The sequence below is a fragment of the Trichosurus vulpecula genome, chromosome 1 (genome assembly GCF_011100635.1).
Source record: "Trichosurus vulpecula isolate mTriVul1 chromosome 1, mTriVul1.pri, whole genome shotgun sequence".
Classification (NCBI taxonomy): domain Eukaryota; kingdom Metazoa; phylum Chordata; class Mammalia; order Diprotodontia; family Phalangeridae; genus Trichosurus; species Trichosurus vulpecula.
The window spans coordinates 287,801,039-287,817,730 of NC_050573.1; the positions used below are offsets into that span (position 1 = coordinate 287,801,039).

General features: G+C 36.8%; 1 protein-coding gene across 6 annotated transcripts in view; it reads right to left on the minus strand.

The window, feature by feature from the left end:
- EYA1 (EYA transcriptional coactivator and phosphatase 1) overlaps nt 1-16,692 on the minus strand; it is a 159,649-nt gene that overhangs the window by 14,716 nt on the left and 128,241 nt on the right. For 5 of the 6 annotated variants that reach the window (XM_036765897.1, XM_036765889.1, XM_036765883.1 and 2 more), the window contains 5 exons: nt 8,779-8,837; nt 8,506-8,666; nt 7,557-7,671; nt 7,284-7,405; nt 2,395-2,495 (listed from right to left, as the gene is read on the minus strand). In XM_036765897.1, the coding sequence (XP_036621792.1) occupies nt 2,395-2,495; nt 7,284-7,405; nt 7,557-7,671; nt 8,506-8,666; nt 8,779-8,837 (558 nt within the window). The remainder of the gene's footprint in view (nt 1-2,394; nt 2,496-7,283; nt 7,406-7,556; nt 7,672-8,505; nt 8,667-8,778; nt 8,838-16,692) is intronic. The other variant, XM_036765874.1, reaches the window with a different exon arrangement.

Here is a 16,692-nt window from a genome sequence, read left to right on the forward strand (position 1 = left end):
AATAGGCTCCATGAAGACACTCCAGGAGGTCCAATGTAGCTGAGTTGTCACTATTTCGAGGCTCTGCCAAGAAGATGAAATGGATCTGGACCACATTCAGGAGTTATTGTCAGCTCATTAGGGAGGGGTGGGTTTGGAGGGCCCTAGTACAGTCTGGGAAATTTCATGATTTACTAGACTGTGCTCAGCTCTGATAGAACAAACAGATGTGTTTCTCTACAGTGTCACTGGACAATGAGGGAACTGGGACATCCAGTATATACTATCAGTGACTCACACCACCCAAACTACTGTATGTTACAGAACCTGAACTATGAATTGCTTTGGCACCTAGCTTCCTTTGTGAGTCTGTGATCATTCCCTAGCTACTAAAACCATTCTTGCATATCCTTGGTAGAGTTGGACCTTCTTGGGAAGTCCTGGACTGGTCCATTAGCTAATGAGAAGGCAAAGTAAGGGACTTGACTGTTCCCAGCATTCAGATCTAGTTGGGACAGGGAAGATTCTAGGAATCTTAGTTTGGTTCACCCTAATTTCAGGCAGACCTGAAGTTATCCTAGATTCCAGGGTTGAAATTACGCCCATATAAGACCCAATATCATGTGAATATAGTATTTTGTTCGGTCGTGTCTGACTCTTTGTAACCCCATTTGGGGTTTTCTTGGCAGAGATACTGAAGTAGCTGGCCATTTCCTTCCCCAGCTCATTTTACAAATGAGGAATTGAGGCAAACAGGGTTAAGTGACTTGCCCAAGGTCACACAGCTAGTAAGTGTCTGAGGCCAGATTTGAACTCCGGAAGATGACTATTCCAGGATCAGCACTCTATCCACTACATTCCCTAGATGTGATAATACATAATGCTTGATTCAGGGTCAAAGTCTGTCTGCAAGTGCCACTTGTGTTATTTATTGGGATGTTTGCAAACATCTGGATCTAGGTGTTATTTAGGGAAGATATCATGATCAATGAATGGAGGTTTAGCTATGAACAAGTTCTCCTTGGTTAATTTAATGACATATTCAACATATCCCATGGAAAATTTGCATAGACAGTATGTACTCTTAAAAAGTGTGTGAACAATTATATTTATCAGAAAAAAAGATTAGCAACTGAGATTATGAGTATTTAAATCTTACAGCAGGGGCAGCTAGGTGGTACAGTAGATAGAGCACCAGTCCCAGAGTCAGGAAGATCTGAATTAAAATCTAACCTCAGACATTACTAGCTGTGTGACCCTGGGCCAGTCACTTAACCTTGTTTGCCTCAATTTTCTCATGAATGAGGTAGAGAAGGAAATGACAAACCATTCTAGTATCTTTGTCAAGAAAACTCCAAATGAAGTCATGAAGAGTTGGACACAACTGAAACAGGGAACAACAATCAAACATCCTACAGCATATAATATATAAAATGTCTGTGGGTTTCCATGGATTTAATTTGCTTGTGTTCTACTAAATATTATCTAAATTTTAGTATCATTAATAATATACAACATTCAGATTATAATGTAAACATTCACATGTGGTAGGCAAGAGTGAACTATTATCTAGGTTAAAGATGGGAAAAACTGAGATACACAGAGATTAAGGGAGTTGTTGCAGGTTACTAACTTAAACCTCTGTAGACCTAGATCTAGAACTAAAGTTAGAGAGTATTTCTATAATCAGAGCCAGAACCAAATTGCTACTGAGGTTTAGGAAGTTTCTTTCAGATTCAAGATGTCCCAACTTCCCTTTTCCTCTGAAGTTAAAAGAAAGCTTGATGGAATAATAAATATGCATTTACAGATGGGAAGAAGTCTGTTTCCACTATCCCTAGGGATACAAAAGAATAAAATGAAGGGCTAGGAATGAATGAATTACATTTATCTGCTGGTGCTATGGTGAGGATCATATAAGAATGGCACGAGATGCTTAAGATCATGATCTTAATGGCTTGTAAACAAATTCAGCTTTCTAGAGAAAGACCAGGGTTCTGGAAAAGGTGACTTCACAAGGGGGGCAGCTTAAGATGAGACAGAAGTTTTACCTGTAAAATGAGATGGTAACAATCCCTCAGGCATACTGCTTTAAAGATCTACATGAGCTGTTTCAAAATATATATTTAATAGCACTATCCAAGAAACTTTTTTCTTAACATACTGCCTGCATTTGGAAAATTGCATCATTTTGTATCTTAATCACAATGACTTTTTCATTGGATACATTTAGGTTCCTGATCCAGAGGGGCGAAATAAATGCTTGGTTGGACAGCTGCAATCATGAGAAATGTTTAACATCTAAAGAGGAATTCCTTTCATGGCAGTGCACTGTTCCCCAAAATATTTCAGTGTCCTTTAAGTGACCCATTCACTTAAAAGAAAAAAGACCAACCATACAGAAAAGGTTATTACCTTTTTTGCTCCTTGTTCTTCTTCCGCACCATCTCCTATAACAACATATACAACTTTTCTTCCAAACCTTTGAATTATTCGCTCAAAACAACTTTCCTTTCCTAAAGGACAGAAATAAGTAGGAAAAAAACTTATTTTTTTAAAGTATGGGCAATAGAATATTGATAATAAAATAATTGGTTACACAATCATCTTAAGTCAATAAAAGGTACCTCATACCTTGCTAATTTGTATCATATACTAAAAGCTTTTACTTCAACTAGGTTCTGCCTAAATTAATATAATATGTGGAGAAGTCTGTTATTTCAGGCCTCCAGAATGAAGAATTCATCAATCAAATTGTCTGAAATTTTAAGTATTCCTTAGTATTATGTTTTCCCCCCACATGTATCAAGAAATGACTTTGGGAATCATTTACTCCCTAGTAGGAACCGAACAAACATGAACTGGAGGAAACTAGGGAAATCAAACAAAAACCATTTTCTATTGTCATGTGTGTGTGTGTGTGCGCGCGCGCGTGTCTGTGTCCAATCAGAGGACAAAGATGTGCAATTCTATGGACATAGCTTGGGTTTTAAGATTTTGTTTTGCAATGCTTAGAATAATAGCCAGTTAACCCTCTTAAGTAACACATGCATGTGAGTGTACACACATACACACACACACACACACTTTAATGTATAAATGTGAAAAACAATGTTTTGAACTGCACTGACATTTAAAAACAGTTGAAAACATATCTAGACAAAGTTGAAAATGGGAAAATGTTATTAGAATTGCTTTTCTTGTAGCAAGAGAAAAAATCTAGGAGGTTCTTTTTATTTGGCCTATCATTCTTTTTAGGATACGCCCACCATGTTCTTTTTTAAAAAAAGGGTTGCCATGTCCAATTGAGATATTTTTGTGAGAATACTTTTGAAATAATATGTCAAAGTAGAACAGAGAAATAGTGGGAGTTTTTGCTCTGAATGGAAAATCCCATACCTAGACAAGCAAAGTTTGATAAAACACTTTCTTCCTAAAGGAAAAAAATAGGATAAAGGTAATTCTATACAGACTACCAGCTTATCTATTCATTATCTTTCTTATGTCAAACCTTCGTTTAGACTACAGTGTCTGTCTGAGGCACTGTCTGCCCTGTGCTGCAGTTAATGCAAGCATTGTCTCTTCCTGGAAAAAAAAACTGGGGCTCTGAGTCCTCTGTTGCAAACAGACCTGTTCTAGTGGACAATGGCCCAGCTTATAAATAGGTTTCGAAATGTGAATGGCTGAGCTGTGCCTGCATCCATTTCAAATAAGTATCAGATATACAGGAGAACAAATTACTTGTTTGCTTAAACAAATGTCTGCTTTATATTTGTATTTTGCCTCAAAAATACTCATTTGCATCTGACAGAATGGGATAGGTACGTATATATTCAAAGGACACAATTTCATTAATATTTCTTATTCTAGAAAAATACTAAAATGCTTTAAAAAACACACATAAACAGTACCTGCTTTCTCCACACAAATATAAAATAGTAAAACTAGGTATAGTAATTTTTTCCAAAAGCAAATGTATATAAAAATAAAAAAGCAAATATAAATAAAATGAAAGATTTCTTTTTTCCAGAAAAAAGAATAATAGGTTATTTTAAATATGATATTGATGAAAATAAAAGATGTTCCAATTTTGCCTGCTATAGACAAGACATTTTCATATTAAGAAAACAATTATAAATTCAGAATTAAATTTTCATTAAGATATACTGGTGCACATATAGTAGACAGAGTGCTGGCCAGAGTCATGTTGTTGCCTCTGACACAAAGCCAAAGCTTTGTGGCCCTGGGCAAGTCACTGGAACACTCAGTACTCCTGAAAATTCTAAGACTAGAATAGACAGGACAGTTGCTGTTTGTTCTTCATTGGTAAACATAGTTTCCTTATTGGGAGCTTCCCTTTACCAGTGAAGTCATCAATTGAGAAAAAAAAAGAATAAAAGTTTTCATGATGATCATTTTCAGGTCCAATGGAGAATTTAATTTACATTTTAAAGACAAAATTTAGTATTTAGGAAATGAATAGAATCTCTTCTACAATTTGATTTGGAAATATTCAATTTTCTTTAAAATGAAGCCACTGCTATAAAAGTTAGCATGTTGTGAGCAATCCTCACATAGTTTTGGCATTTTGCCTATTGTTCCAATCCTGAATTTTCCTCAGTCCTCAGATTCCCAATTATGTCGCATCTGATGGTGACTTTAACAGAAAAATACAGTAAGTTTAATGTTCATTTTTTCTCTTTTCTACCTTCACTTATGAAGTCCTCCATTAATAAATATTTCCACAGAAAGGGAGTATTACATTTGATTATTATTTTTTGATCACTAGAATGTCTTCCATTTTTAATTTTTCATCTTTACTGAGAGGTACAACCCTATGAATGTATTTAAAAATAAAATAGCTATTTTATATCAAATACAAATTTGATTCTAAGTGGTATACTTCTGTACTTAAGTATTCCTTAGATGATGAATATTGTTATTTGTCATTTCTCATTCTCACCACCCAAATATTAGGGAGTGTGGTCCACTTTAGACTGCTGATTTGGGGAGATAGCAATTCCTGTATTATCTTGGTCCCATGACCTTGGTAAGTTACCAAAATACACTTTATAAGGGTGGTAATAGGGGCAACTAGCTGGCACAGGGAATAGAGCACTGGACCTGGAGTTAGGAAGGCTCATCTTTGTGAGTTCAAATCTGGCCTCATACACTTACTAACTGTGTGACCCTGGGCAAATCACTCAAGCCTGTTTGCCTTAGTTTCCTCATCTGTAAAATGAGTTGATGAAGGAAATGGCAAACCACTTCAGTAACTTTGCCAAGAAAAGCCCCAATGGGGTTATAAAGAGTCAGTGACACAATAGCAAATAGGAGAGATTTTCATTTGAGTGAATGGGTATTCCCATCCTTCAACTTTTGAAACAATGCTTTATTGCAGAGCATATCCAGATTCATATCCTTATAAGCTGTATGGAGGTCTTCTGTTTGGGGCTTGTACCTTCCTTCTTAGGAAATCTTTGACTATCCTGGAAAACTTGTCTCCATTGCTGGTATCAAATATAAAATGTTTTGTTTGGCGTTCAAAGCACTTTATAACTTGATCCTTTCCTGCCTTTCCAGTTTTCTTATACTATACTTCCCTATACATACTCTGTGATCCACATACACTGTCCTACTTGCCACTGGTCAAGCATAACACTCCAAATCCCACCTCTGTGCCTTTGCATTGGCGTCCCTCATGCCTCGATTGCTCTCCTTTCTCTCTCCTGTCTCCTGGCTTCACTGACCTCCTTTAAGACAACTCAAATACCGCTTTCTGCAAGACTTTTCCCCCATACTACTCGTGCCTTCCCATTTTACAATCTATATATCTTGTGTGCGCATAACTATTTATCAGTTGTCTCTCTCCTTAGAATACATATACACATGCATATAAACATACATACATACAAATACACACACAAACACACACACATATGTCCTCCCTGACCTCAAAGATGGCATTTGATAAAGCTGGATTGATGCCAAATGAGCTGGGCATGTTGATTTACTAAATGGTGTTGCACTAACGTTATAATGTGAGCTCTTTGAGGGCAGGAACTGTGCTTTTGCTTTTCAATTAATGCAATGCCAAAAAATGCTGAAATTTATCTCACCAAGGAGGTCAACACTGACAAACATATTGAGATTCTCAATGCAACACTGGATTCTTGACAGCTCCTCTGCTCATACTGCTCAAGATACTGCCTCATAACTAGATTACAGCAACAGACTAATTGTTTTCCTTGTCTTTACTCCTTTCTTTACTCCCAGATCAGGCTAAATTGCTCCAACCAGATAAATCTTTCCAAAACATTCTATCATGTAACTTCCCTGCTAAAGTGTTTACAATATTTTCTGACTGAAGTAAGGACTTATTTCAATAAATACAAACTCTTTCATTACACCATTCAAATCCTGCTATCATCTAAATTCTTTGTCTGCAGGGTATTCACACTAATCACAAACACATATGTATCCTCACCATTCCCTAAATATACCGCGTTCATGCCCCTCCATGCCTACAGGCATACTGTCCCTCTTCTTCCTCTCCTCATATAACATTTCATCCTTTTTCTTCTCTCCTATCCATCCTTCAAAGTTCACTTCCCATCTTCCTTCCTCTGTACAACCTTTTCAGACAACTCTGGTCCACGGTCAGCTCTCCTCTTCTTAACTTCATAATCACTTACATAAAAGTCATATACTTTGGAAATTGAGAATCTCTCTCTAATTATCTCTAATTATTTTCAGGTAGGTATACCTTTTCTCCCCAACTACGCTATACCCCTGGTCTTTAGATTTTTGTGTATTCCCCATAATTTCTAGTATGATGCAGGAGATCTAATAAATAGCTGTTGCATTGAATAGTGCAAAAGAAGCCAGAAACTTTTTAAACAAAAAATATTAGCATGGCTACATTTTTGTTCTACAGCAAGCCCTTACAACAGGTTGTTTTACTTTATGAAACAAAGGAGTTTTGCTCTTTACTGTCTGAAAGAAGAAAAATGATATTATGTATTATTAAGAATAGATTCTAAGTGAAGTGTAACAAATATGTATATGCCCTAATCACGGTCAGATATATGAAGATGTATGAAAAAAAACAACATACACAACTAACTACATGGATTATACTACTTTTATTTCCTCTGAATTCTCAAGCCAATTTTGAAAATGAAATAAAATTGCTCAGATGATCCTTCTGTAGCTAATTACTTAGCCATCAGATAAAAGTTTCATTGACTGTCTTTCATTTTTAGTAGCCTGCAGCAGAAGAGTGGATAGTAAAAATAGCTCACCTATTTTCGTTGCACTGTAAATATTTTCGATTGGAAACACAACTCCTAATCCATACAGCAGGACTTTTGCCAGGGCTGGAATAAGTTGAGTAGTTGTTACTAAAATATTCACACAGTTTGTCCTGTGAGAACCAGGGGAAAAAAATGTTGAAAATTAACTTCCCCAAATGAAACCCACCTGAAAGCAAACTATGGACAAACCATAGACACATTTCGCTGTAAACACTCTTTCAATCATCCTGCCATAAACACTCTTGGAGTGTGGCCACTTACCTAGAGTGAATCAGTGTCAAGGCTTTCAGTGCAAGTGTTAACCAGGAATCTGTTAGAGCTTCGATTTCTGCCCTTAACTGGAGCCAAGCTTCTCTTTTGGCTGGACCAAGAAGACCTGTTGATTTGACAGGGGTAAGCACACTGATGAACAAGTACCTACTATGTGCTAGGCACTGTTCTAGGTTCTGGGGATATAAAAACAAAGATGAAAGCTGTCTCTTCCCTCAAGGAGCATACATTGAGTAACAGAAGGAATTCCATCCCCTCATATACTACCACTGACCACAATGACAACTCAACTTTAATGCAGCATGTTAGTTTTTTTTTTACAAAGTTCTTTGTTGATGTTATCTTACTTTATTCCCATATTTTATAGATTAGATGACGAAACTGAGATTCAAGGAAATTTAGTGACTGACCCAAGTCATGTTGCTTACAAGTCTTGGATCCTGGACCCAAAAACAATTTTTCTGATGCAAAGTTCAATGCTCTTTCTGGCACTGATAAAAGTGAAATACAAGTGATAAGATTTTAAGGAGATGTAATAATCACTGGTGAGAGGAAATAAACTAAAAGGTGCTGATATAAGCAAATGATATCTAAGAAGCAAAAGCATTTTGATGTATTGAGAATTATAACTATTGAATGTGTCTGATGGCAGCAAGGTGGTAGAGCAGATAGAGTGCCAGAACTGGAGTCAGGAAGACTCAACTGGCCTCAGACACTTACTAGATATGTAATCCTGATCAAATCATTTAACTCTATTTGCCTCAGTTTCCTCATCTATAAAAAATGAGCTGGAGAAGGAAATGACAACCCACTCCAGTATCTTTGCCTGAACAACTCTGAATGGGGCCATGAAGAATCAGATATGACTGAGATGACTGAACAGCAACAACAACCTGTTTGAACAAAAGCATGATCTAGGATATTTACTGCGGTTACTTGCCTCCAACATTATTTTTGTAGGTATTATAGATTTCTTTTACTCGTCTATAGCGGAACGCCAACTTTCTCATCCAGTCTACTCCTCCTCGAACACCAGTTGCTAAGCATAGGTTAGCGCTGGTTGCTGCAGCAGGAAAGCCATCAGTTCCAAAGTTATATGTGCTATTTAGATGCAAGAAAAGTCTAGTGTTAACCAAGAAGAGACTTCACTTCCAATAATCCAAGCAATCAAATTGCTAAATGAAGACTGTTACTTAGATTCAAAGTGACCTACCTTAGGTCTTGACCATTATCGTCAGAAGAGACATCATCTATGTGAACTTGATCACATTCCTAAAGAGAAATAATAATAAAAAAGTAACATAATAAAATAAATTACAATTTGGACTTTGAAAAACAAAAGGAAACTTTTATTAAAATAGAAAATGCATGTAATTGTTTTTTCAAAAGGAACCATCAATTCTCCTCATTGGGGCATTTTCTACTGTGTCAATCAGTAGGTGGCAGTCTCGTTAAATCACCATTTTTACCTACTTGCAAGTACTTTAAAGTAAGAAATAAGCACTGTCATTAACAACTACTGTTATATGGTTTTCAGAAAACACATTTTTGTGTTTAGAAAGGAAAGTGGTTAAAAACAATTAGCATATGTGTTCCATAAACCTCAGGTACCTTAAGACATCATGCAGCTCAAAGCGGATTCAGTCAATGCCCGAGCATAACTGAAACCAGACATTTTGGTAAATGTAACATGCTAGAAAAATTAAACCTGATGCTAACCGCCAATGAAATTATGACCTCTGATTGCTGTTGAGCCACACACCAACACAGCCTGAGGCCAATGTTTCTGAGGAGTGCAGACAAAAAATCTGTTACTGGTTTGCCATTTATTTAGGAGTTGTGAGTTTTATTCTTTATGTGTGTGTCTTCAAATAAAAAAAAAAGCATGAAAGACTCAGAAACATAAATAAAAGTAGTCAAGCTATACTTTCTTCAGTGACTTATGTGTAACTACTGCTACACACTTATATTAAGGTCTCAAATCCATGATTATATTATGAAAATCACGTAACCCCAAACAGCCCAGAATTTTTAAGGCCTATGCTGTTCCAAATGAGAAGGTAAGATTCTGTATTGAATGTGCACCTGACTGAATATATGTGCAAAAAGCCATGAACATATGTGCACATGCAGAAATGTGGCTATCCATACAAGCTTCAACATTTGGCTCGCTTTGGTCTTTCAAGTCTTTGTGCCACACTTCATAATTTGTCTCCAAATATCTGATGCATTAGAGGCTTTCATAACATGCGGTTCCATTCAATCCTTCATATTTGATGGAGAAAGGTAAAAAAAAAGTACCAAACAATCATCTAAATCTACAATCCTATGATCTACTAAACTTGATGTTTAAACAGATTCCAGGGACTAAAGCTCTTGACAGGTCTCATGTATAGTTAATTTTATAAAATCCATTCTTTTCCTCCTGATAAAACAAAGATGACACATTTTAAGTACTAAAACACAGGAACTATGTATTTTTATGTTACTGGTTCCTTTTGAACAAATTTTTTTCACTCTGTGGATTTGTAAGGAAGGGAGGGGGAGATAGAAGTGGAAAGAAACTCAAACCAGCTGTTTCTTAACAGAATTAAAATCATGACCCTTGACCTCTGCTCTAAAACATCTATTTTTCAGCCAACCCTCTCTCAGCAAGCAGTGAGATCCAAGGAGGAAAAGACTTTGACCTTGTAACCTTCTCCTCCTCTCCTGAGGTCAACCACTTCAGATAAGAAAAAAGGAAAAGAGAGTTTATGTGGTTTCACCATATACTGGACTATGAATTTAACTTTTTAAACACGTAGCTCATTATTTTAAGATCTATTTGGGAAACTTTTTAAAGCTATTTAGAAGTCTTTTTTTAAGGGAAGTAATGATAGCTGTTTGTCTTTTTAGACATTTAGTCTTTTTGATGGTGTAGCAAGGTCAGGGTAGTAAATTTTGCCATTTACCCAACCTTAACCTTAGTCTTTAAATTGTTAGCAAATTATTGTTACATAAAAAGATAGAAATGTGAATGACATGGAAGCTCTCTTTTTTCAAGGGGAAAAGGACGGAAAGGGGGATGAGCCTGAGTAAACCAGAACAGGAAGATACTTTATGAAAAAGTTTTAACTATCATCTCCCAGTCTTAATTTTTGAAAAATCACTAAATAAAAACCTGCTTGTTAACATTGGGCCTGGGAGGCAGAGAGAGCTCTCAACATAGGCTGTTTGGGCGGTAGGGGTTGGAGTGGTACATGCTTTTCTTAAATTAACTGCCAATCTTTAGGGCTGACAGAAGTCAATTATCTTGTAACAGACTGTTAATGTTGCTATTATTTTGAAACATCCTGTGTTTGTTTTCTCCTTTTTTTGAGGGCTTTTTTGTTCTCAAGCAGGGGGAGCTATTATAAGTAGAATTCAGTGGCCTAACTCTAATTAAGTGTCAGTAAGTTTTGAGCATTCACATCCAGTTATTGAACTCCATTCACTTTGATTTGATTAAAATGACATTTGAGTGCAGGGCCATGGCAGTCCCTATTCTTTATCAGAACTTTGTATATATTTTTAAATAAGTCTCTTGGCAAAAATACAAACTCAAAATTCCATGACAAATTAACTTTAGAAGAAAAGAGCACATTAAAGTTTGCTTTTCTAAAATATGCATCTTCATGTAAAGAAAGAAACTAGAGGTAAACCTTTCTTTCATGTCAGTAATGGCATTTAAAAATTCAAATTTATGTGCTTTGGGTATGTAAACTTATTGTTTACAATATGTGCTTTTGGTATGTAATTTCATTTAGTTTCTAGTGTAGTATGTGTCAACCTACATACCTTGGTAATACACTATTCAGTCTTAAAACAAGAGGACAAGAGGGTTCATCTAAGCCGTGTTTTAATGATGAACTGGTGCATTATCGTCATTTTGACATTCTACTGGAAACTCTCAATGCCCCAAGAGAACAGATTAATGTTAGGGAATGCTGAAAGAGAACAGTTTGGCTTTGCAAAGGTTTGCACATTCAGCAATTTCTATCTGAAATTTATTTTGTATCTGAAATTCAACACTGAACACTTATGTTGCAATTGCTGTCTTCCAGAGTGTTTCTAGGGTACAATTTAACTAGCTTCTTTTTCTGGAGAGTGGACTGATTGTTTTAGTTTCTCAAATCTGTCCTTTTAAAACCAGAAAATTAGATAGCTGGGAGGCAGGCTTAAGACATTCCAAAGCTTTAAACCATATTAAGTATCAGAGGCTCTGTGTATAAACATAAGAAATTATGTGTGTGTGTGTGTGTGTGTGTGTATTTTAAGGAAAGGTGGTGGCTATGTAAACACAGGTAAGAAATTTTTTATACGCTTTTTATAATTATATAATCAAAGCAAAGATTTAAATAGGGAGCAGAAAGAAAAAGGGGGAAAAGCTGCAAAAAGGTGTGATGGAGACAACAGCTTGTATATATAAAGAAAGGACGAGAGGATTGAATTCAACATTTATTAATCACTTCCTGTATATATGCCAATGTGCTAGACAAATAAGTAGTGAACAGAGGTACAAAAACAAATAAGAAGGGAGACCCTTCCTCTAAGGAGCTAATAAACTAAAAGGGAAGATGAGAGTACACCAAATTAGAAGCATGCTCATTCCCTAGCCTAACCCTAGGGACTACTCCCTCTCTAGGCTCTCAGCCCTTCACCCTGATCATGGCTGTTCCAAAGCCACTGACAGGCGACCTTCATTCTCCACTGACAGCCCAGTTTCTGGAAGCACAAAAAAGACATATTTTATGTGATGGAAGGGAGAGGTAGTAAAGTAGGCAATTGGGATAAAGAACCACAACAATGAAATAAATAGTGGTTCCAAAGGAAACAAAAAAAATCAGGAGTATTGCATTCATGTTACTTAATTCTTACTCACTGTGCTCCCTGTCCACCTTTCCTTCCCTCATCCCTGAGTTGCTAGTCTAGCTCTGTAGCAGGGGCATCAAACCTAAGCCAACCTCCTGAGTGTGGGCAGGACCAGATTAAAATGTAACTGGGAAATATTTAACACAAAAAAATAAAAATACAGTAGAATATAAATAATATTAATATAATAATGTTAATGGTTTTCTAAGTTATTGAGCAGTCTGGGAGGATCCAAATGCATGGTTTGGAAGCCCTTGTTTCTATTTACGTTTAGTGTCAAACTCCAAGCACAACTAAACAACAGAAATGGCTTTGCCTAGCCAGGTAGGCTTGTCTTGGATTATCAGTAGAATATTAATAAATATATTACTTTAGACAAGCATGCTAAATAAACATACATTTATAATAAATTTCTAATGAGAGCACAGGTTCATTGACCTACATGTATAGTTCAAAACCATCAAACTTTCATGGGAGAATGAAACTTTAATTTGAAAAATAGAAGAAAGAGGAGAGTTATGACCTATTACTAAAACAGCGTAAAAGGACCACACAAATTTGGAAACAAACTTCAGGGGAACTCATGACTGCCAGGGTATAGTTGGGATAGCTGGGCCGTACTAGTTCAAATAGCAGATCTAAAGCCCACATTTATCAGAGGCTTTGGTAGAAACTTTATCATTTTTTGAGGTGCCCTATTTTTCAAAGCCTAAACTGTTTAATTATCTTAAAATATTTCATACCTAAATATTATAATATTCTGTAGTTGGGGCTTAAGTTAACTCAATAATAAAGACTAGGAGAAGAGAATCCTGGGGGGAGGGGAAGAGTGCCAGGTAAAATGGATGCCAAAGAGCATGACATACCATTTGCTATAGACTGGTTGATGCATCAGGCCAGTAAACTGGGCTCTGAGCCTACATTTGGAGTGGACCAAGTCTATCTGCTGCTTTAGTCTAGAATAAGATTCACCCTGTGCTGGACCTACTTAGAAGTTTCGGGGAAGAGGAGGATGTTCAAACAATTTCCCAAATTCCAGACCATTTTGAGGGTAAAATTCACTCCAATAAATATGAACCTTATAGATATTTATTACCAAATGGACTGAGGCCCATGAGGGAGCCTGCTGAATAATGTTGGAGACTGCAGGACATTCAGCATCACCATGAACCTCCAGAGGCTATAGAATAACTCAAGGTTTAGGGGATCCAAGGAGAGTGGGGACCCTCAAGATTCCATATCCCAACAGGTAACTATGTTTTCATGTTCCAGAGAACTGCAAATAGCCCATGACTTTTCCCTGTGGTTCTCAGGATTTAGGGGGGGAATAATGGCAGGGGTATAGTAAAGTCTCACTCAGCCTGCAGTGGGAGAACTAAGAAAAAGCTTTTTGGTCCAGGGATGACAATATCAATTCTCTATTTCAGAGTACTCTTGAGAAGGGGGTGAACCTTATTGAGCAAGGCTTCTTTCTTCATAGGAGATATCCAGAAGATATAGGGATAGAGAGGATCTCTGTTCTGAGCTATGATGAGGCAGGACCCTGAAAAGGTGAGAGGGAAATAACTTTCAGCATCTTGATGCTACCGCTCCTTTAATTCCCCAAAAAACAGAAGAGAAAATAGATATGGGAACCAAAGAATTATCCAGAGATGGGGCAAAAAGTTCAGATGACCTTGCTAAGGTATGTCTAAATTTCCATTCTTACTAATGGCTTTGTAAAGTGTAATTTAAAAAAAAAAATCTTCAATAGCTATTTTATTTAACTTGATTCTCACACACAGTTGCGCACATTCCAAACAGCAGCTTTGTGATGAAGCAAAATTGTGACCACCATTTTTGACAACTGTTTTAATCAGTCAACAACCACTTAAGTGCATACTATGTTTTAGGGATGCTGTGTCCTAGGAAGACAAAGACAAGAAATAGGCCTGCCCTTTAGGAGTTTATGTTCTACTTTTGTGGAGGGGTTCCAACTTGTATCTAGGTAAGTAAGGGTAAAATATATAAAATTAAATACAAAGCGACTTTCCATGGGGCACTAATCAGGAAAGAATGTTGTACCTGATCTAGGGCTTGAAGGGAATCTGGGGTCCCAAGTGGAGGAAATGGTGAAAGAGAACATTTGTGACTCTGGAAAGTCACAAACGATTCATGGAAACAAGAAGTAGTTTAGGTAAGCAGCTCTGTGTGGATGTGGCTGAAGTTAACTGGTTTTCATGAACACCTTTACCAATTACTCTATTTGACATACTGAACTCCACCTCTAGCTTCAGAGTCCATGCCTAGAGGCCCTTGGTAGTTATCTGGGGACATCATGGAGAATCAGAAAGACTTCCTGATGCCCACGTTTCTCACTTATCTGCTATATTGCCTGTAACGCCATCAATATTCATTCTCTTTTAAGTACAAATGTCCCTGACATAGATGATTACGGTAAAACATTAAGCAAATAGTCCTTCACAGCATAATATGGATATCTCTGATTATTTTCTACCCTAGCTAAGTGATAGCAGAACTTCAATGGATCTCTGGTCTCATCAATGTGGTTATTCTGTCCAACAACATAGATTGAAATATATCCCCATCCATCCAGCTCAGATGGTAGGGCAGAAAATCCCCAGTCTCAGAGTCTTAGAAAAGTACAACCATCTCCTCATAGCAATGCACTGACAGAAAAAAGACAGCTTGATAGATGCATTTATGAAGGATTACATTTTTTATCTCATCAGCTGTGTGTCTTTCTCCTTTAAACTAATACACTTTTGGGAACCTCTTCTTTATGGCTTGTGTATAGTTATTTGTATGTCTTTCTTCTTCTACTAGATAGTAAACCCTCTACATACATTATCAATCTTATTGATCTTTGTATTACCCATAATGTACAAATACAATTTCTTGCTTATAATAGGTGCTTAACAAACTTTTTTTTAAATGCATAAGAGTTTTGATGGAAGAGGGAATAGTATAGGATAATTTTGGAATACGGAGTACTACTGAAGGAGTTAAGTCTTGGGTGGAAGGCAGAATGAGGGTACTTTTAGGGGCTAGAGGAGGGGTCTATTTCAGAGAGAAAACAGGATACTTAAAAGGGCAGTGGGAAGATGATGAAATTGATTTTAACTTTTTAGGGCTGGCCTAAGGTGGGCCCTGGATTTAGCCCTGCCATAGTTGAAAGATTTCTGAGTCATGAAACTAGAACATTCCAATACTTAAAATAAAACAACCTTATGATTCAACCAGATTTATTCATTGAATTTAACAAAGTATTTTTTAAAAAAAATATTCAGAGTATGCCTGATATTATGCAAGGCACTGGGGAGGGGGGAGATAAAAAAAGTTTAGCACATGTCCCTGTCCTCAAGCTAATTTCAGTTTTTGTGGGGAGATAGAACATAATCTTATGAAATAGTGAAATAATGACACAAAGTAAGATATAACCCAGTGCCAAAATGAATGGTACAAGCAACTGCTAGATGGGTAATGGCCTGAGTGTCATCCCCATTAATTGCATCAAGCCAACAGATGCCATCCAGGTTCATTGAAGTTCCATGACATGGGACCATTACCAGCAGTGTGTAGAGATGGCAGCTGAGGAGACACACTCTGGCATCATTGTTTGGCTATGGTCTTAACTCTAAATTGTCAGCAAATCACTAGAGAGTTACAGAAAACTGCAGCTGGTATGACCATATCTGACATGAGACCTTGCCAAATCTTCACTACCCCATTTTCTCATAGAGTTGGTACCATGAAGTGGCTGAGTCCTGGAGCGGAGTTATGATAGAACAGCTGAGTTGGATTTGGATGGTGAGCAGAGAGAAAGGATTAAATGGACTATTTTGAGCCCACAGGCAAGGAAGTATGATATAGGAGATAAAGTACTGGGTGTGGATTCTAAAGGCTGGCCCCTCTGCTTATTAGTCCTATAATCCCAAAGATCCTCATTTCCCCCATGCCCAGATACTAGTGCTATTTCACTGAAATTCCCTTATATTTAATTTGCATAACAATCAATTTATCAACAAGCTTTTATTAAACATCTCTTATGTGTGATAAACTGTGCTCAGGATCCAGATACAAAGAATGAAACAATCCCAATATATACGTGTGCATGAAGAATTACATTTTTTATCTCACTGGCTGTGTGCCTAATTTAAGCTAACACTTTTGGAAAAGAAAGTGAAGTCCATTAAGGGTAGGGGATATTTAGTTTTTGCATTCCTGGTGCCTAGCA